The sequence below is a fragment of the Chrysoperla carnea genome, chromosome 2 (assembly GCF_905475395.1).
Source record: "Chrysoperla carnea chromosome 2, inChrCarn1.1, whole genome shotgun sequence".
Taxonomy (NCBI): Eukaryota; Metazoa; Arthropoda; class Insecta; order Neuroptera; family Chrysopidae; genus Chrysoperla; species Chrysoperla carnea.
Window position 1 is genome coordinate 94,598,281 of NC_058338.1, and position 23,292 is coordinate 94,621,572.

Sequence of the window (23,292 nt, forward strand, 5' to 3'; positions counted from 1 at the left end):
TATAAACGAAAAAATATATTTTCTAGAAGAATAATCTTTCAATACTACATGCAGTATATTTATTTTGAAACGGAATCCTAAAAGTAAATTTTTTTTGAAGGTTATCGATATAAAACATTAAAATCTGTAATAATAATAAAAAAATTTAATTGAATAAAAAGGTCATAATATAATTTATGACTGGTAAATTTGACTCGTTATCACATAAATTTTTTTCTCAAGAAATTATAAATAAAATTATGATTTCTAAAATATAAAGAATTCCGCCAATTTTTATAATAGACCATAATGCATTGTAATTATATGAACCAATTACAGCAAAGTATTCTGCCGAACAACTGACTTTCAGTTTACACCTGAAAAAAAAACGGTGTTGAAAACGAGTTTGTATTAGTGTTTTTAAAATATGTGCTATTTCGTTAAAAAGTGTAAATTTATTAACCGTTTTTGTAATATTATATAAAAAATATTGATAGTGTTTAGAAAAATATGTAATTTAGTGTAATTGTGATGTGTAATTTTAAAAATATTGTGATTTTAATGTTACGAAGGTAGCTTGCCCAAGATGGATGAGACAAACGTTAAAAATCAGAATCCAAGTATTGATGAAGAGGATTGCCCAAAATCTGAAAGTAAGTTTTCTCTTAATTTCAAAAAAGTTTTTTCAATTTACAAAATTTATTACGTTTTTTTTTGTGTTTGGGGAATTTTTTTGTGCTAATTTATTATTCTAACCTATTTCGATATCAATGTTATTCATATTTATATTTGTACTTAATTTCCTAAGAAATTTTTCAAGTGATTTTTCATGCTTGGTAAAAATTTTCATGAAGGTATTTAATCTTATCACAGGTTTTTTCCCATTTAAAGCACTTAAAATTACACGCTAATAATCAGTAATTTATAAAATTAGTTCGATTACTAATTTTTATTCTCGGAAAAAATATGAATTTTCATCTGTATTATTTATTACAATGTTTTCATTGATGAAAAACTCAAATATAGTTGCTAATAATTGCGATTTTGAGAAGAAAAAGTTAAATTTTTTTTAAAATATAAAATACTCAATTGTATTTCTAAGAAAAACATGAATAAAACGACTTATTTAAACATTTACTTAAAAAATTTTCCCTGGAAATAATTTTCTCAAGTTAAAAATTTCGAATATTATAATTTGTTTTTAAATTTATAATTTTTTATCGAATTTTCAATTAATGTGAAATGTTTTGAATATTAAAATTTTTGTTTAAAGCTTCAATTTTTAGGGCATTATTATACAATTAAGGTAATTCGAAGGTTTTACCATGTCTAGACTGTGTCATTGACACGAATTTAGAATACTGAGATTTTAAACTTGATAAAACTAAGCAAGGAAATTTAATCGAATATTTTCTGTAGAAAAAGATCTTTATAGAATTTGATTTTGAAGAATCATTTATGTATTTTGATAGTATATCAATCAATTTTAAACACGGGGGAAGTCTAGCAACTTAATTTTATTTAGAGTGTGAACAAAATATTGCTGACTTATGCCATTTTTTTAAATACAGAGTGTTACATATATATATATATATATATATATATATATATATATATATATATATATATATATATATATATATATATATATATATATATATATATATATATATATATTAAAAAACAATCAAAATTTAAGCCTAATTAGTAATGTTTTCTTGGTAAAAAAAATCAATAAAGTTTCAACAGAACATTATCTTTTTTGGTTTTCTGCTTGCAAAAATTCCAATTTACTTACCCTTTGGGATTCGCCGTGGGATTCGGAATGATATCTATAAAAATGTGTTAGAAGCATTTTTTAGCACATAAAAAATTGCAAACGTTATAAACAATTATAGATGAAAAAAAAAGATTTTTGCCAATATTTCGTAAAATATTAACGTTTACGAAATTTAAGTTAAAAAAAGATTCTTGAGGGGAGGAAATTTCTAATAAAAATCTCCCACTCTCGAAAGTCAATATCCATTATCTTATATATTTAAACGAACAATTCTTGTATATATATATATATATATATCTCTATCAGCAATCTCGGAAACGGCTCTTACGATTTTCATAGAAATTAGAACGCAAGGTTCTTTTGGGGAGAAAAATCAATCTAGCTAGGTTTCATTTTTAGAAAATGTCGTTTTAACTGTGTTTTCAGAAAAAAATGAAACATTGATTGCAAAATATGACTCTTCCTGACATCTATGGGTGACGAAATAAAGTACTTTATCGGGACATTAAAATTGGTATTTGTGTGGATACATTTTAAATGATTCTTATATTAGTGATACAATTTGTGCCTTTTTAACTAAAAAAATACTGAGTGAAGCTCGGTTATCCAGGTACTTTATAATTTAAGGTCACTAGTTGAAGCTACCTGCAAATTTTTAACTTCCTATCTTTTATGGTTTTGGAGAAAATGGACATCAGAGTTTTGCCCAACTTTACGCCTTCATGGATAAACAGTGATGTTTACGAAAATACATTTCAAACAAAAGTTGTTTATTTTTTTATAATGAACATTTTTTATATTTAAATTTTGGTTCTATTTCAGACGTTTTACGTCCTGAGCACGCTATAAATATTTCAGCTTGATATATATTTTCTTTTTTGAGTTATCGTGTTCACAGGAAGCTGACACTAGGATAGGATTTTAAAATATAGTTCTCCCTTAATGTAAACCTGTAAATAGTGTTCCGGGTGTTTTAAAAAAGGGTGGTGTACGCCCCCTCCCTCAATCTCCTCCCGTTGATCTTTAATATACGTGTATAAGTATATATTTGGGAGAAAATATGATAAAAAAATTACTAAAAATTTATATACACATATACGGGGTGATCCATGTTATAACAGCAAATGTTAAATAACGGCGCTTCTTAAAAAAAAATCATTTTTGGGAGTATTCTCAATCGGATGCTTAGAAAAATTAATATATTTGACACATACCTATGTATTAAATATCGAAAATTACAAAACTCGCTAAACACGGAACCCTAAACTCGCTTACGAAACGTAGTTAAGAACACTCCCCCCCCATTAAATTACCTTTCAAACGAAACAAAAAAAAATCTGTTAATCCATTTAATCTCTACAATTCCACAGACAGAAAACAGATACAAAGACAGGCAGACAGACACGCATAGCGGTCATATAACACCCCTTTCTTTGGTTCGGGGGTTAAAAATTGTCTGCCCTATATACCATTTGATAAAATTCTGCTGTTATAACTTAGACCACCCTGTATAAACCATATTTATATTTACTTAACTCAATTATTTATTTATTATGTTTTAATTTTCATGTTTATTTGAAATTCAATCTTGGATTGCATTATTTTTCATAAATATTTATTAATTGAAATACCATTTTCATTGCGATTGGTTCTTTTTAAATAAAATTATAACCCCATGCAAAATAAAAAAATATTTTCAATTAAATAATAAAATTAATATTTTCAAAGTGATTTGCGTCGGGAAAAACAACATTTGAAAGATTTTACATTTTACAGCGTAAATATTTATGATACAACGTTTCGAGATAAAAAATTTTAATATTTCTGTTTGCTGAATCTACTTTAAAACGGGGAGGTTATCATTTTATGACCCAAAATAAATTATGTATATTTGTGTAATATATATGTAATTATTTACGACTTTCTTTAAAGATCGGAAACTAAAAACCAAACTTTTTGCGACGAAAAACAATGAAATCAGTTGTTGTTTTCTAAAATCAAAAATTCGATTGTTTCTAACTGGAAAAGAACAAAACCCAGGAAAATAAATAATAAACCGATATCCTCTTATCAATGGGTTTTAATTTGATACTCCCAGACATATTTTGGGATTTCCTTTGGTTAAATGATATCTTGTCTAATTTTAAGAATCCGCCACATTGAATTTCGTAATACAATCAATTAAGCGTGGAGCCCGGGACAATAAAACTGCACTTACATGAATTTCGAAATTTCGCATATGAATCAATGCTATAACGATAGATACCTGGCACACCTAGACAATATGGACTAGGTGTGCCAGGGTATATCCTAGCAGAAATATTTTTTATATTTTATTTTATTTTATTTATCGGGGCAGAAAGATCTGTATTATCGATTTTTAATATATAAAGCCAATAAAATTTTACTCTTATCGCGGAATTACTTTTTTTTTAAATTTGTTCGTTTTGAGTTCTACTTTCGAAATATTTCGGTTTGACAGCTCAAAACTTGACCAAATATCTTTCACACCAGTAAAAAATAACTCTGGCACACCTAGTCCATATTGTGCCAATCGTTAAATAGTATTAATTCATATGCGAAATTTCGAAATCCGTGTAAGTGCTACTGTTACTGTCACGGTTTCCGGGACTAAATTGTATGAGAAGGCTAAATTTTGGGAGAAGGCTAATTTTTTTAAATAGTTTAAAAAACAAAGAAAAGGGGTTTTTCGATTCTTGAACGTTCCGCACGCCCTTCTGCGCGCGGTTTTCTCTGCTTCTATTGATCAGATTGAGGCGAATATAAAAAATAATTGCTATGAATTTTCGCATCAACCTTGCTTGCTATCGAAATCGTGTATTTAATGCGTGTAATGGACTGACGGCTGCAAAGACCAATTTTTAGAGTCTATTTTAACTTTAAAAAATTCGAGTTTATGGACTGAAACTATGTCTCTCATTACTTATCAGTAATTGAAGAGCTTTGATTTAGCTTTAGCTTTGATTAATGACTTAATTTATTCACTGTCTGAATATTCTGATGAAATAATGAGAAAGCATAAATTATAAAAGCAACCCATAATATTATTTTATTGACGCCAACTTGTCTGAACTATTCTCTTTTATCTAGGTTTTCATTTATTAAACTTATCAGTTTAATTATATCAAAAAAGAAAAATAAATTAACAGATTATCAGTTCAGTTAAAATTGCTGATTATTGAAATCGGTAAGATCAAATAAATGTATGAAATTTCCGATAAATGCGTTTATGTATCAGGCTAAAATTTCCCATACTTTGTTATGATAAGTTACATCTTTTTCCAAATTTTCAACTCAATTTCTGCATTTTTTGCAATGTTATCAGAGAAAGATGAAAATATGCTGCGGTTTTCTTGAGATTTTGAGGTTATTTTGCCATGTTCAGATATTGATAGAAGTAAATTGTCCCAAAAGCGCGTGCGGATCGTTCCGGAACCGGGAAACTCTTTTTCTCTTTTTTTACAACAAAAGAAACCTTTAAAAAAAATTAGACTTCTCCTAAAATTTATCTGGATTGATCATCAAATTCCGGTAGATTTACCCAACGATATTCATTCAATTTTAAATTGATGTTTTTTTACAATAAATTTTGTTTTTTATTTTTCAGCCGTCGCAGCTGCAGCATGCTCTTCCCTGCCCCAAGATAAACGAATATGCTTAATTGGAAGTGTCGCTGAAGATGATGCAGTCGTTCGTGCTGCGCACACTTATGGAGTTCCAGTCCTAACGTCCGAAACAGGATTGGAATATGTATCAGACACATCATGTGTTACCGTATTTGTATTGGATACATTCAGTGGTCCAGTATTCGAATCTATACATAAAACACCACATCGAATACTTGGACCAATTGCATTGAGGCAGCTAGCTGATGAAAAAGAGCCCTTACCGAACAATACTCGACCCTTGTATAATATTTCAATGCGTGGTGTTATTTTATGTTTTACTGGATTCAAGAAAAAAGATGACTTGGTAAGTAAATTTTGAATGACTCGAAACCTGAAGGCTGAGTATTATAGTCTGGTTAACAAGTTCAAATTGGTGAAATATAGAAATAATGGTCATAAAAATACGTGTGTAGCTAGTTGTATTTGGAATGATGTCTAGAAAAATGTGCCAAAAGCATTTTTCAGCACCAAAAAATTTCAAAGTATTTAAAGATGAAAAAAAGTTATTTCCTTTTTCGCCAATATTTCATAAAATATTAATGTTTACGAAATTTAAAAAAAAAAAAAGAAGAAAAGATTCTTAATAAGGAGAAAATTTCCAATAAAAAATCTACCAAATCTCTCGGAAGTCTCCCTCCATTATTTATCTTTTTAATTTAACGCTAATATTGTCAGTATCAAATTTTCATCAAAATAACTTGGAAACGGCGAGGTTTAGGAAAAAAGGTCAAAGGACAAAAAATATCAAGAATAGTTCAAAATATGAGATCCAATAGTTTTTTTTTCTATTTCTGCAAATTTTTTTAACGGATACTTTTCGTACTATGGGCTATATAACTTTAATGTATGTGTAAATTTCATCGCTCGTAGCTCGAAAACTACTCGTTAAAAAGTTTTGAGGCCATGAGTGTTTTTGATCAGAACGATCTGAAGAACATTGTGGAAGCGATTTAAAAAAGTTTCACAGAAATCCATTTTCCTAACCATATTATATTAAAACTATATTAATTCATGGCTTTGATCGTCCGTAGTTCGAGCTTTTGATCAAAATGAACCAAAGAACATTTTAGAGTGAGTTAGAAAAAGTTTCAAGGAAAGTCATTTTCCTATCTAATATTTCGGGATCTCTAAGTCAACATGCCTATTTTAATATCTTGATTAGATAGTTTATATAAAATTGTCTCGAAAAACACAGGAAGTTTAAAGTTCGATATCACTGGACAATTTGATAAAACAAATTAGACAACAAATCCAATAAAATTCCGAAAATACCCGAGGATGAAAACTTACGTGCAAATATGTGTAAAAAATAACTGATTTATTTATTTTCAATAAAATTATTACGTAGATAAAAACTTAATACAGGATTAAAATTTTATATAATAATGAAAAAAATGTGTGATTTATTTTTATAATTTTTTTTTTTTTGTTTTCGCTTAACAGATAAAATTAATCCCTTTGATCCATCATATGGGTGGATCTGTACGAAAAGACACAAGTTTAAATGTAACACATTTAATTGCGAACTGTTGCGGTGGTGAGAAATATCAATATGCGTGTACATTTCGTTTACCAATTATGTCACCAAAATGGGTACTGGATGCCTGGGAGAATCGGAATGATATGACTTTACGAGTAACGCAAGATAAATTTTTGGTAAGATTAACATAATTATTTTATTGATAAAATTGTTTTAGTAATTCCATTTGAACAAGTTCGTAGCTACGTGTATTTATTGTGGGGGTAATTTTGATAGTTCAACAACAAAATTTCATTTTTAAAATCATCATCATTTCATAAAATTCTATTTCTAAGATACTTGTCATCTATTTCCATGCAACCATTATGTCTCACACCGAAGTGTGGCGGGGTAAAGCTAGTTAATTATAAAACTTTAATTCAATTTTAAGACCCCCTCCCCCCACATCTCTGGTTACGTGCTTGTGTTTAGAAAATATTTTGTAACAAATACTTTTAGTTATAGCAACAAAAATTTTATTCAGTTATTTTGAAAATGTTGTGTTAAGTAGTTTACAGTGCAGTGTGTGCTTAAAATGCAAGTTATTGTGATACTGAAAGTGATTAAAGCTTCGTTGCGTCGTCAACGAAGCTTAAAAGTTCTGATCTTGAGTTTTGTACCCGATTATCATGTATGTTATATATTTTCGATATGGTGAAATTGTTCCATAGGCTTGTTTTAACGTCTCTAAAAGCATTAAGCATGGTAACGGGTGTTTCTTTTAAAGATATAATTAGAATTTTTTAAAATATAAAAATCGTGTTACCGTCACTAAGATGTTGTACAATTTAGATATTTCGATTACTTTTTCGAATAACTAATTAGTTAATTCACATACCCAAAAAAAAAAAAATTAAATTATCTTCTTGCAGAATGTTTAAGGATAGTTTCATTAGGGTGTTTCGATTCCAAAACGAAAGTGTTACCAAAAAATTGAAATTTTGTGTGTCAATTAATGAGTATAAAATACGCCTTCTGTACAAATTTTAAGCGGCTTCTCTGTACGGTTTTACGATAAAGTAATTATTAAAAATAGCCTTTTATCGTACCATTTGTTATAGTTTTCGAAAATAAATTTTTTTTTTCTTTTCCAAACTGCGTTTACAAATTTTCAACTATCTATTTTTTATATTTTTGGAGAAAATGGACACCAAAATTTTGTTTGCCTTAATTTACTCCCTCAGCTGAAAGCAATAATATTTACAGAAAATATTTTCAAAGAAAAGTTGTTGATTTTTTTTATAAAGAACATTTTTTTACATGTAAGCTCTATCTCTTACGGTTTAAAAAATGGGTCTTACATTTAAGAAGTCAGTCACTTTTTACGTCCTGAGCTGAACTCGACGTCAGTTTTGACGCCCTCAGCACGCTATAAAAATTTCAGCTCGAAATCTCTTCTTCATCAATATTTCTAAGCGTTACAAACTTGGGACTAAAATTAGTAAGACTTGATATACAGGGTGGGTAATTTTAACTTATACGCCTAAATGTCCCCATAATAGCCAATTTAGATCCTAAACTGTAAGAGATAGAATAACACTTTAAATTTATTCTCATAAAAAATTTAACAATTTTTGTTTGAAACATTTTTTCGAAAAACGTTAGTTTTCGAAGGAAATGCAACTTTAAAATATGTCATTATTGCATTTAATCGAAAGAAAATGCGCATTTAATATCGATAATTGTAGGTCAAAGGCATCGACACAGGCGAATGTCTTCTATTGCCCTTGAAACTTTTGGCTAAAGCATTTTTCCGTAGTTAGTGTATTTGCTTTTGATTAAATGCAATAACGACATTGTTTTAAATCGTTTTGCCTCCGAAAGCTAACTCTTTCGAAAAAATGTTTTAAACAAAAATTTTTTTTTTTAGGAGAAACAAAAAAACTGTAATTTAAAGTGTTATTCTATTACTGTTTAGGATCTAAATTAGCTATTCAAAAACCCGAATAATTAGGTCCAATCTGATGTCAGAACATGATGTCCCTCATCAAACTGCAACTTTTGTTACAGTTATTTTTTGATTGGTTAGCTACAAAACGAGATATTTAGGTGTATAGATAAAAATAAGTGAAATTTACAAAATGTAAAACACCCCTGACAAATTTTTTTGGTACGGAACAACTTAAACTCGAACTTGTAACGAATCTTAGAACACTCTCCATTAAATTACATTTTTCCTTAGAGCCTTCTCCAAACTGATCCGATTTTGAGGATCATTGCCCATTTTTTAGTTGTTCCGGGTATGGAACTCTAAACTCTCACTTGAAATATAGCCAAGAACATTCTCCATTAAAGTATCTTTCAAACATAACATAAAAATTCAAATCGTTTCATCCGTTTAGGCGCTACGATGCCACAAGCAGGCAGACAGATTCGGTTTTTCATGTATTTCTTTTAAATAATGAATTGTAATTTTTTCATCTAGGCTGATCATAAATTACCTCCCCTACATGGTGCAAGAGTATGTTTTGTTGGATTTTCGGCAGAGGAGACGGACCATATGCGAGATGTTCTTACAGAGAATGGTGGTATTCCGGTACAAACTGACGATCCATCGTGTACTCATGTGGTAAGTGACGATATGAAATGTCTGTTTCATTTCATATTTCAAAATATATTTCTTTATATGCATAAAATACTAATTATAAGTGATAATGCTTTGATTTGGAAATCAGGAAGGGTGAGCACTCAGCAGGAATATCATTTTTCTTAAATGTATATAAATATATATCATACATTTTTTATCTTTTCTATTTCTTATTTTTATATTCAATGAACTGAAACTGAAATCACAATAGATAAGCCCATATATTTCTAAAAAGACGGAAAATATTAAAAGAAAATTTTTAGAAAAATAATTCACTTGCAGAATGGAAGATTTCGAGGAAATCAGAAAAGATAAGTTTAAAGTTAATTTTGTTTATTGTTTTGAGATACATTACAAGGTTATTCTTGTTAATTTATTACATACAGTTAAAATCGTACAGTTATAAATGATGAATTGGCTTAGTAAAGTTCTAGGACACACTGTGTATGTATGCATATACAGTGTGTCGCATTTAAGATAAAGACAATCATATTTTCGTTATTTAAAAAGAATATCGATTGAAATTTTGCATAGTCATACAGGATGATGGGTCACACCTTTTAAGATACTTAAACGAAATCAGAATTTTTAACTCAGTCTACTACAAATTGACAAACAGGGCCGATTCTTAAAATTCTGCTTAACGTCAGAAATGGTTAGAAATCGAAAAAAAATTATCAGAAAAAGTTGGTTAGAGTATTTTTTTATACCCATATATCGATTTTCATGAAAAAATTTCCAAACATAACGATTTTAATTGAAAGCCTCTTGAATGTCGTTATAACCAGTTTTGACTGTACAAACAAAATCTATTGGACTTTATAGCTTATCTTTTCTAAATTGGTTTTTAATTAATATTGCAAGTGGATTATTAATTTGATCATTATTGGTTCTGTTCAGACAAAAATACATAATATGTTTTGAATAAAAATGTAAGAACTTAACAGATCCAAGGAAAGGGTTAACCAGTTATATAACTAAAGTATAATTTGCTTCTTATCCGGTAAAAGTAGGTAATAGTAGGAGAGCTAGTGAACCATCCGACTAACTCGTTTGTGCCACAAAGTTAAAAAAATTTTAAATAATGTTTTATTAAGAAAGTACCGTTTTCACATGCATCCTGCGGTTTAAAAAAAAATTTTTTTTTAATCGTCTGCCACAAGGCTATGTTGTAATTTACATATGTTTGAGTGTAAAAACAAATTGCCAATCCATTTTGACGGTTGCAAGTATGTACCTCCCAGACCATAGTAAAGTTGTCGTAGGGGAGGTAACCCTGCTTCCACAAAACGGAAATTTTGAGGGAATATTCTCAATAGTTTAAAAAGCACATGTAAACAACCAGAATATTTTCACGATTGCAAGTCTTGCACGGTACGTCATACCCGTTGATGTCTTACCCATGCAGTAGCAAATATGTACGGCGTTGCTGCATACTAACTTTGCATAAATGTTCGAAGCGAATTACATAAATGCCGTATAGAAATAAATCTCGTAGGGCTTCGGAAATTGACGAGGGATCAATAATTTTTTTAACTTTCGGTATCGAAGTTACTGGATTTATTTTGTATGACATTTATGTCCCTGTAATACTGCAGAGTTAGTATCTATATTTATTGGTACAAGGATGAGACACCAATGGGTGTGACATTCATATTCTCATCTGTACCGCGCGAAACTGACATCTTGTTCACCATGGTTCCTGGTGGGTTATTTCACTCGAAAAATTTTAGCATGGGCTTGTAGTCTGTAATTAATTATTACCCAAAAAATACGACGGTCATTTGATCAAATAATGTACAATTTTCGCAATCGCGTGCAATTCTATGAGAAAAATACAAAAATCATAATTTATTTGGACGTTTGATTTTAAAAAAATTTTTTAGAAAACCTAAAATTTTTATTTGTGAAAGAATAAATTAGACTATTGAATAGACAGAAATAGTTTGACCGTTACTAGCTAACAGCGAGGTCACAACTAAAGGATTTATCGAATAAGTACATATGAACCGTGTTATTATAGAAACCCTACAACAAAATAGATTGTTTATAAAAACATTACAATTTTCATGAAGGGTAAATAAAAACAATGATTCATGCAATTAGAGAAATTCTATATTATAGTAGAGGATCCCAAAGGGGATTTGTGGAGTAATTCGAACGCGTCAGATTAACATATAGATGGTTCCTTGAACACCCTAAGTATTTCCATCACATCAAAAATTAGCCTTTAATATAGGGACGCGCGCGTAAAACAGACCATTATATTAGTCAAAAATATCAATAAAAAGTGTACATTTTAATTATCTGTTTCAATAAAGTGTACATTTCGGTTTTCGGGATTCCAATTCTGTTGCGTTATCCACCCGCCTTCTTGAATTTGAGGGTAAATTTTTATTTATTTAATAACTCGTTTACTATCAATTTCGAAAAAAAAATCTTGACCAAATTTATTTGGGACCAAAAAATAATATCTATCATAGAGAAAAATTAATAAAGACCAAAATTAAAGAAAATTTAATTTCAAACAACTTTGATAATAACCATCTTTCGTGTAAAATTGAAAATAACCGAGTTATTCAATAAACAAAAATTCACCCTCCTATTCAAGATGGCGAATGATGCAAAAGGATTAGAATCTCGAAAACCGAAATGTAGACGACCAGTGACAACCATTCCCCTCCTCCAACGATTTCCGTAGGAAAATTGCTCTTATTAATTTTTCCTGTATCAGATCTTCTTTTGAACTAGTTCAACTGGCGTATTTCCAATAAATTTCCAATGATAGAAAATTCCATTGAATAATATTATGAAATAATTTTCCAGTATTCTTTCCATAACGATTACCGGTATATTCTTTTAAATTTAATATGATTTATAGTTTTAAAAAAATTTGGGTCATTATGGGTCAATGATTAAAGAGATATGATAATGCATCAACACTTCGAGCCGTAATATACATACAAATGTTTGTCAAGGTTCTGATAATTGATTGATTCTGGTGCGATAAACAAATAGGTGACATGTGATCAATTTTTAAATGATCTTTCGTAATCTTTAATTGTAAATATTGTAGGACTTTGAAAGGAAAATCTTTTTCCCAAATCAGTAGTAAATGACTTAACTTTGAAGCAATGTTTATGATCGTTTGTAAAATTATTTGTAAATATTTTGATAGGAAATATTTTTTCAAAATCAGTAAATAGTTTTAAAAGTTTCAACTTGATTTGTTTTTTAAATTGTTTAATTTTTTGCAAAATGAGTCAAACAAAAATTGCTTATATTCATGTAAGGAAAATATGTTTAATTTCTATTTAAGTTAACCCATCAGCACTGGTTGCACTGGAGCCCGTGATAGTAAAACTACACTTACACGTATTTCAAAATTTCGCATATGAATCAATACTATTTAACGATAGGTACAATATGGATTAGGTTTGCCAGAGTTTATCCTGACAGAAATATTTTTGCCAAGATTTTTTTATTTTTTACTGATATGACAGATATTTTGTTCAAGCTTTGACCTGTAAAACCGAGATATTTCGAAAGTAGAACTCAAAAAGAACAAATTAAAAAAAAGTAATTCCGCGATAAGAGTAAAATTTTATTGGCTTTATATATTAAAAATAGATGTGGCAGACCTTTCTGCCAAAATAAAAGCTGACACCAAATTTTCCTGAAAATAGATAAAATTTGCTAAAAAATGATCTCTTACAAATTAATTTCCATGAAAGTGCAAAATACTTGTAATTATTAAAAATATAAAAAATATTTCTGTCAGGATAAACAATGGTACACCTAGTCCATATTATACCTATCATTAAATAGCATTTATTCATATGCGAAGTTTTACTGTCACGGATTTCCCGCGTAATACGTAGGCGTTTATTAGACGCAATACATTTCAACATAAATTTTAATTTTCATCAAATTTCAGAATTTATTTTTCACTATCGAAAGTACCCTATTGTCTCAACAATAATATGGAAAAGTTATTTGATTTATCAAGCCAGGAGTATCTGTACAGTAGTCCGCGGAAGAATAATAGATTATGTTGATCGGAGTATTAAAAATTTTGCATATTCTTTAAAGGTGGGAGGGGGATACCTTATCCGTTCCTTGGATCAACAAAAAAATATGACAGAACCAGGAATGATAAACTATGATAAAATTATTTTTTATGTTATTTATTTTAGTTGTTGAAAACACACGATATAATTAACATAGAAGGGCTATCATTGTAATTTCAGGTGATGGAAAATGGGAAAACACATTTGACGGCACAATTATCAGATATCCCCACCACAATTCCATTATCATATAACAATAACACATCCTATAATTTACAAAACACTGAAAATCAGGTGGCTACAACAAACTTATCATTTGATAATCAATTCGATTATACAATGGACCAAATTGGACAGAACAGTCCATTGGAACCAATATCAGAAGAGATATTTACAAGCGAGCATCAACAAAAATTTATCGAAAATATCTTATCAAATTCATCGATTGAATCACCGTTGAAACGGAAACGTGACAGTGATAGTGATCAAAGTTTTGTTGAACCGATGCGATTACGTATGACAACATCACCACGAATCATGCGCAATATTAAAAAACGTCGTTTAAGTATTACCCCACGTATTATGGAAATGTTAAAAACACCGATGGCACTATTTACGCCAAAACGTGCCCCTTCGATCGAAGATCCCGATGATAGTAATTCATTAAACTCGTTTAATTTATCACCCACTGAAAGTTTAGAAAGTTTGAGTATCAGTCGTAATTATTGTTCAACACCAATTTGTAACAAAACGCAAACTTCAGTCGTAAAAGCGGCAAAAGAGAAAATATTCTCTCGAAAAAAATCGAAATCGTTACGTAATAAGAAAAAGAAAAATAAAGCGGCGAAAAATAAAGAAAAAAATCTAGAACCAATTAATTTATATTCTGAATATTCCGGTCCGAATATAATTGAAAGTAATTTAAAAACAAAATTTAAACCACAAATCGATTTAAATATAACGGATTTAGATGTAATTGCGCATGATCGTACAGAAGATGAACTATGTACACCGACAATGACAAAAGCACAAATTTTAACACCACAGACGGTACCACGTATAATGGTTACAAATAATAATGACGCGGCAAATTTAAATACAAAAGTTGTTAAGAAATTAAATTTATCGAAACGTCATTCGATATGCATTGTGGAATCCACTGATCGACGTGTTTTATTACATTCATCTACGTCTAGTAAATCCAGTAAATCCCGTCGATCCTCATCATTGAGTCCACCACCTTCTTCTAATCCCAGTGAGCAGTCCGATGGCACGCAATCGCAGCGGTGGCGACTCCATCATCCCAATCACTTGGTACTAACTTAATTTCATATAAGCATTTATTTCTAAACAATTTTTATATGGATATTAATACATTAATAATTTTCATATATTTTTAAAAATTCGACATTTTACATTTAGTTAAGGATGTACGAGCACCAAGGCAATTTTGAATAAAAAGCTTTATTTTTTTTATATGTAGTTGATTTAGTCTAAATCAATGCTGAAAATTTTTAATGGGGGTTGGGCGATTATTTCAATAAATAAATGATCCAAAAGTAGGCATATTTAACATTGGTTTTATGGGAAAACGGTAGATGGATGATATGTTTTCATAGATTTCTCCAAAACTAGTCGTTGGAAAGAAAAAAAACTATTTCAATTAAGGTGAAAACCTTAATAAAATATTGAAAACTAAAAACTCCTGTGGTCGTGAGAGCTTTTGATCAGAACGATCCAAAGAACATTTTAGGATGGGTTAGAAAAATTTTTACACATAGTAGAATTAGACAAGGTATTGCGCAGGTAGGAATAGTATAAGGACATTCACTTTGGTAACCTCTCGCACTGTACCCACTCACCGCCATACTGATTATTTGTTTATAGTGTAGGCGCTAAATGAGTTTCGTATGCATTTACAAGTCCTACCGAACAAGGACTGTATTTCGACGTATTGTGACCCGCTGAATCCGAATTTTCATCTTGCTCATCGCTCAGAGGGGGATGAAAATTGATTATAAACAAATTGTTTATACGTCCATAGCTTCTAAACTATTGAAAATTTGTGTGAACAATTTTGTTCCATTTTATTCTACATGAAAAAACAAATATTATTCGTCTTGATACGACCAATAAAATCGGAGATATGGTTAAAATTGTAAACTATACGGTCAAAAATTGTTTGATCAAATTTTCAATATTGTAGGAGCTATTTTCTCCCACTCTGAGCGATGACCAAGTAGATAATTCGGATTTAGTGTTGGCTAAAATACGTCGAAATACACTCCTTATTCGGTGGGACCTGTAAACGCATACGAAACCCACTCAGCGCCTACACTACTAAAAATTCTATATAAATGAGAACGCTAGAAGATTTTATGCACTATGACTAAAACATTGATTATACCTAAATCTAAAATGTCGAATTTTTAAAAATTTTTCTATGAGGGAAAATATCTAATCAATAAATATTTATTTATTCTTGTAAAAGAAAATCTGTATTATATTCATATATAGCTTGCAAAACACATTTTATTTTAAAAAGCGTTTAACATTTACACTTTCTGTAGCTTCGTAGTTGAAAGCATTGACGTATCGTGTGTTCCAGCTGTATTCTTCATTTCTCCTACATATAAACACATTCATTATTTTCTTTGATCTTTTGCATGCATGTTCTTTAACTTTCAAAAATTTATTAACCGTTGAAATCTTGAAACTCGATAAATACATTTAATCGAATAAAATGCTTCAAACCAAAAATATTAATTTCAAAAACACACATCTTATACCGGCATCGGTTCGAATTCGATCTAAGTTTTCAGGTACAATTAAAAGCTCACGATGATTCATAACTGACAAGCATTAGATGAACGCTTTAAATTAGAAAATTGTTATTTATAAATACGTAAACATTTTTGGTTTGTTCTATCAGTTTGAAGAAAATGGTATTTATTGAAAAATAAACCACTTTTATTGGATTTATTGGAAAAATTTTTTCCAAAAAGTGTCTAGATTTCGAAGAAACAATTATACGAAGTAACAATTTTAATATGAAAAAACAATTATGGGTAAAAATTTTCAATCCGTTTTTGCCTAAATTGTTCAGTTTTTGGAAAAATGTTTTGATCAAAAAATATTACTTTTTTAATCAATAACAACTTTCTAATTTAAAGTTTTCATCTTATCGATGACCAATTATGGAATAGAGCGAGCTTTTCGTTGAGCTTTAAAACCTAGGTCAAGTTTAATGTTTGCGTAAGATGCGCTTACAATCTCAAAATTTTTTGCTTGAAACATTTTTATCGATAAAAGTTAATTTTCGAGTTTCATCAGTCAAATTAAAAATGCACCCTGTATTTTCTATTTTTCCTAAAAAATTTTATTTTTATTCTTTGAAGATCTTGAAAATTACCGTAGAAAATAGAATTATCACTCTGGGGCTTTTTTATTTTAAATTCATTTTATCGTGGGTAATTTTTGGAAAGGAAGGGGTCTTGGTGTTGGAAAACTGGAAAAAGCCTCTAGGCTTAGGTAACATGCACCTTTTTGCAGAAGATTTTTCTAATGACAAAACAGAAAATGGGATCTCAGTCACCCAGAAGCTCAAGTTTATACTTCATTAAGTGAAATATTTTTGGCGCGATGTGCATTTTTGGGGATTGCTATATTTAAAAAAAATTGCTGTTTGTCCCGTTCAAAAAGTTGATTTCTGGAATCTTTATATCATTTTTTTCCTAGCTCTTGCTTTTTTGTTTCTCTCTATCTCTAAAACTTTCTTTATTTCTGTTAAGTTTGATAATTGAAGTATTTCCGCAAAAATATCATTTTTCCAATGCCATCGTCGGCTTCTGAACCTTCCTTTTCAAAAATTACACAGTAAGTATACATTAGGTTCTCTTTTTATCATAGATTGCAAGTCCATGCTACAATTTTTCGAGTGAGATAATCCACCAGGAATTTTGTTGACAAAAATGGCTCGATATGTAATTGTAAGTTAAAGCACTATAGCTTCAGTTTTGCGCGAGATACACTTGGGAATATAAATGTCAGACACTTTATGACTCATCCCTGTACCAGCAAATATGTATGGCGTTGCTAGATACTAACTCTGCATAAGTATTCGAAGCGAATTACATAAATGCCGTACAGAAATAAATCACGTAGTGCTTCGGAAATTGACGGGAGATCACTTCCGGTTAACGACGTTACTAGATTTATTTCTGTACGGCATTTATGTAATTTGCTTCGAATATACTTATGTAGAGTTAGTATCCAGCAACGCCGTACATATTTGCTGGTGCAGGAGTGAGACACTAAGGAGTGTGCTATTCATATTCTAATCTATACTCACTTGTCCCGCACAAAATTGACGCCATGCTCCATCAACACTTACTCTTACAATATAGGAGCATCTTTTTCGACATGATTCCTGGTGGGTCATTCACCCGAAAAACTTTAGTATGGGCTTGTAGTCTAAAAGAGATAATAAATGGTACATAAATCACATGATCCCTAATCCAACGACGTAAAAAACATGTGATAATTTCACGATTTATTCATAAAATTTTCTTCGTGACCAAAAATCAATTAAAAATAAATTGAATTTCATTTTTAAACTATTGCATTCTATTTTTCTACGTCGACTTACATATTTTTTGGAATTTATTGAATGTTTAGAGATTTTATTTATTTTTTGGTAGGTGTGAAAAATACAGTTGGTCTTGAAAATATACACCAAATTTTACTTTAATTTGTTCTAATTGTGATTTGTATGCAAACAATAGGTCGTTGACGAAAGTGCTGTAGCTGAACGCCCAGAAATCACATCAAGAGCATTGCTGGTAAAAGCTGAGTGGTTTTGGGCATCCGTTCAAAATGCTGCCTGCATCGATGAAAAAGACTACATGTTCGATGATGTAAGTAACGACCTTTAATGAGCTATGAGCTAAATTTGATGTTCGAATCTCCAAAATACAAACTTCTTTCTTTATATAGTATCTAGAATCAATTCTGTCACCAACACGGCGTGAATCACGCTCTTTGGCAACACCAAATGGTGCTCCCGGAGGTTCAGCTAGCGGACGACGGAAACGTAAACGTTTACATGGTACATTGGGTTCACTGGTACGTGGTACAAGTCTCTCAGGTCCTGGGGGACCTGAATCACCTGGTCTGCATAAACGGCGCTCATCTATAAGTGATGCTGGTCTACTAAGTGTATCCAGTTCATTTTTAGACTGCACCGCTTCTCCAGATAAGTCGTTATTGGATGAACCTGAAGGTGCTTCGGGTGATGCAACCACTGTGCGAAAAACGCTTAGTCCTCGGCAGCAAGTGTTTATGGAATTAGTTCAAACGGAATCGAATTATGTGAATATTTTAAATACAATAATGACGGTAAGTTTGAGCTCATTTGAATTAAGCGAACAGAATTATTCTTTTCGAGACATTGTTTTTGCATTTAAATTGCAATATCTCAAAAATTTATATTCGAAACTGCTAGAACTTTTTGAGCATTTTGTCTGTACCTTAATATAGAAAATTGAAAAGCGGTAAGCATTAATTTTAGTTACCGTAGTAAATTCATCAGTTTTTTATGCTAAATTAATCATAAAAAAAGGTACGAGCAACTTTCTTTTCATTATAACTCCGTTAATTTTCGTGCAAAAGACATCGTCTCCTTTTCCTCGCCACTGTGACAGTACCTACAATTGATAACTGGGAGTTTCCATCCGCCAACTGGCGATAATAAATAATACGTACTAATTAAAATAAGAAGTGTGTCCGATTTCAGTAATTCAAATTTTGACTACCAAATGTCAATACTTGCATTTATCAATTTTAAAGCCCAATCAAAATATTCAAATTCAATTAAAAAAATTCCCGCCAATTGGCGATAAAAATTCATACTAATTATAACAGGAAGTGGATCGCTTTTTCAGTAGTTCCAATTTAAATCACCAGATAACTTACCATTAATAGTTATGATTCACTGTCAGGCCCAGTAATAGCCGCAACAATTTGGCAAACAGAGATCCTTACGATTGTACTCAGACCCTATCTGTCTTGTATATTTAACTGTTAATTATGATTAAAAATTGATTTGTGGCTAATTAAAAATTTTGTTTTCAGATGTTTAAAAATCATTTAGAAAAAACCTTGTTAGATAATGAGGAAGAAGCCTTATTAAATAACACCGAATTAAAAATAATATTCGGAAATCTACCGCCTATTTACGAAACACATAGTAAAATGTTAGAAGAATTACGATGGGCCTCCGCTCATTGGTCCGAAGATACATCGATCGGTAACATATTTTTAAAATACTCAGCTGATTTAATCAAAGCATATCCACCATTTGTCAATTTTTTCGAAACAATGAAAGAAGCTCTTATACAATGTGATCAAACGAAACCACGGTTTCATGCTTTCCTCAAAGTGTGCCAAACAAGACCCGAATGTGGTCGACAAAGCCTTCAAGAGTTATTAATTCGTCCAGTTCAACGATTACCTAGCATAAGTTTACTTTTAAGTGATATTATAAAGCATACGCCCAAAGCAAATCCAGATCATAGTGCTTTAGAAAAAGCATTAACTTCGATACGTGAAGTCATTACGATTATTAACGAAGATAAACGAAAAACTGAAGGAATGGTTGTAATGTTTAATATACATGATCAGATTGATAAGTGCCCAGCTGATTTGGTATCGAGTCATCGAAATTTTGTTACACGATGTGAAGTACAACAGTTATCGGATGGTTTATCAGGTCGAGGAGATACGTTAGTGTTCTTTTTATTCACCGATACGTTAGAAGTATGTAAGAAACCAAAACCGAAAAAAGGATCTGGTAACAGTTTAAAAAGTCCTGTCACAGTAAATGGTCTCCCACCAATCAAATCTTCAAGTTCGACAACAAATAAATTACCTTATAAACATGTTCGATTAATACATTTATCAACAATTCGAAAAGTAATCGATATTCGAGAGACGGAAGATTTCCATAATGGATTCGCCTTGGTGTGCCGAAATAATTTAGAATTAAATAAAAATAATCAAGAATTAAAGGAAGACTTATATTATTTTACAGTTTTAGAGGATGAAATAAATAAAACAAACTTTTTAAGGACTTTATGTCGACAAATGGCGAATACAGTGTGTCAAGCTGATGCCGATTCATTTTTAGCGTGTTTAGATGCACATCAGTTAAATATTAAAAGTATGGATGGCGCTAGTGGGACATTATCAAAAGCTAATTTATATAAATTAGCGGAGAAAACTCGTATGAAAGTGGGTAGAGCGTTTAGTTTTAATAAAACACCGTTAAAAAGAGCTGTTTCGACAATGATGTCACCGTTTGGTAGCAATGCCAATTTAACACCAAGTTCACAACTAGCTCAAATGAGATTAGCAAGTTGTAATAATATAAATGTAAGTTTAACTTAATTTTATTAAATTTCATTTGTTTTTAACTTACATATTAGTTTAAGAAGTAATCTTAAGAAAATATAATTCAGCTGAAAACATAAATACAACTACGTCCGTACTTACACGGACTTCCAAATTCCGCATATGAATCGATGCTATTTAACGATAGGTACAATATGGACTAGGGCTGACTTTTACTGTCACGAGCTACAGGGCCATTATTATTGCCATTGAAAATATTATACAGTATGTCGCATTTAAGATGAGGACACCCTCATATTTTTGTTATTTATAGGAAAATTGATTTGAAATTTTGCACAGTCATACAAGGTGATGGGTAATATTTTTTAAGATATTTATCTGAAATCAGAACTTTAAACTCAGCCAACTACAAATTGACAAATAGAGCCGATTCTTACTTTTTTGTCTAGTGTCAGAGATGATTAGAGATATCGATTTTTGATGCCGAAATTTGGACTCGAAAAAGTGATACTCAAAGAGCTCTGAAACTTGCACATTTTACTAATAGATACTTACTTTACCTACATTAAAAAAAATATTTGCAATTGGTATCTTTCGTGAAACGACGGCTACGAACCCGTTAAAATCGTGTTTCTGCATCCCAAAAAAATTCACTTATTTTGAGATTTGATTTCGGCATTAAAAATTAAGAAATTTCACTTGCTGCTAAAATTTCATGATAGAAGAAGTTCACGAGAGATTAAACCCCAAAAAACCGCTCTACCATAATCCCTCGACCAAGAGGAAAGTTTTTACGAAAAGTCTTTTTTTTTTTTTTACGAATTCGTGTAATAAAGAACATAGTTTTTTGATATAATAAGAAACTAACTGCCTTTAGAAAGAAGATTGAGAAAGACAGGTGGCACAAATTTAATTTATATTATGTAACTTTTAAATTTTTATTACCAGGAATTAGGAGGTGGAAACGCAGGATCACCTTCATCAACTGATACATTGGTAGCTCCTTTATCCGTTCAACCAACACGAAAAGCCAAATATTCCTCATTAAATATAGCTGCTCTGCGTAGGTTATAACAATTAATATCGGCTTATTAAAAATATAAAAAAACAGTGCCTTTGTTTAATTATTCTTTTTAATTTTATTCAAAAATAAATTAAATAATATATTTAAGTGTACAAATTAAAAACAAACAAACAAATAAACGTATTTTTTACCCAATTTAATGGGCGCGTAACCAAAACAGAGAGTAGGGTCATGTTTTTGTGAATGTAATACAAATAAAATAAAAAATAATAATAAGCGTTTTTTTATTATAAGAGAAAAAAATTGTGACCAAGTTTAATAATAAAGTGCATAAAAAATATTTATTTTAAAAAATATAAGAAAAAAACATAACAAGTTGTGCTTAGTGGAGTTTTCATTTTCGTAAGAATATCATATTTTGATTTGAAAATACAAATAAAAGTCACGACGTCACATATTTCTTCACCTAAATGGACTGAAAATGGCAACAGTTATAGGAAATTTTGGTATAAACTATTGGCTTTTTCCCTTTTTCTAGTCTTTATTGGAGCGCATACTTTCGGATTATAAATACAGATATTTGAAACAAAAAATCATTATCAGTCCATTTAGTTTAAGAGACGTGTGTCTGTTTAAAAATAGAATTATATGTCGAATTTTTAAAATATTTGAATATCGAATATTTTAAAGCTGTAAAAAAAACATTTGTTTAAATTTTATAAGAATAGCTTTTAGGATTTTTATTGTTATTTTTCCTTCTTCTGGCGACTTGAATCTAATCTTTAAGTCTGTATAGAATGGCCCGTCCTCCCTCGTAGATTATTAACAATCTATTTTATTGAAAACGATTCAATAAAGTTTTCGAATTGTTAATAATACTCTGATGGAAATATTTCCTGTCAATAATCTAATTTAGTCTTGCAGTGTTCTGAAAATCAATTCTAGAAGAATGAGTAAGTTTTAAAAAATTCTGAAAAAGTATGAAAAGATCTATATAAAATCTCTTAAAAAGTTTGAAGATTGCATTTTACAAGTTTTTGGACTCTCCTACTTGTTCAGAATTAATCAGAAATTTCATGAAGGTTTAGCTAAAGTAAGAGTAAGTCTTTTTCAGAATTAATCAATAAAATATAAAAAATTTCAGATTTTCGAAAAATTAATTAATTGTAGGTTTTATTATATTTGATACTTCTTGTAAAAGATATAAAAACTTGCTAAGATATTATTTCGAGTT

The 23,292-nt window shown here is 30.1% G+C and overlaps 1 protein-coding gene across 2 annotated transcripts; it reads left to right on the forward strand.

Annotated features, from left to right (window-relative positions):
• Positions 1-383: 383 nt before the first annotated feature.
• On the forward strand, positions 384-22,706 carry LOC123294210 (protein ECT2). Of its 2 annotated transcripts, XM_044875321.1 has the most exons (9): positions 384-632; positions 5,388-5,752; positions 6,892-7,104; positions 9,393-9,536; positions 13,805-14,938; positions 18,409-18,540; positions 18,620-19,021; positions 19,757-21,055; positions 21,983-22,706. In XM_044875321.1, exons 1-9 carry the CDS (start codon positions 566-568, stop codon positions 22,106-22,108), a joined length of 3,882 nt encoding a protein of 1,293 aa, XP_044731256.1. In that variant the 5' UTR covers positions 384-565; the 3' UTR covers positions 22,109-22,706. The 2 variants fall into 2 exon arrangements, with proteins under 2 accessions (XP_044731256.1, XP_044731257.1); XM_044875322.1 differs by lacking the exons at positions 384-632; positions 5,388-5,752; positions 6,892-7,104 and adding an exon at positions 7,481-7,672.
• The last annotated feature ends 586 nt before the right edge of the window (positions 22,707-23,292 follow it).

Coding starts and splice junctions, on each gene's coding strand:
- LOC123294210 (XM_044875321.1), top strand. CDS start 566: ATGGATGAGACAAACGTTAAAAATCAGAATCCAAGTATTGATGAAGAG. Junction 5,753..6,891: donor TCAAGAAAAAAGATGACTTG/GTAAGTAAATTT, acceptor TTCGCTTAACAG/ATAAAATTAATCCCTTTGAT. Junction 21,056..21,982: donor CAAGTTGTAATAATATAAAT/GTAAGTTTAACT, acceptor TTTTATTACCAG/GAATTAGGAGGTGGAAACGC.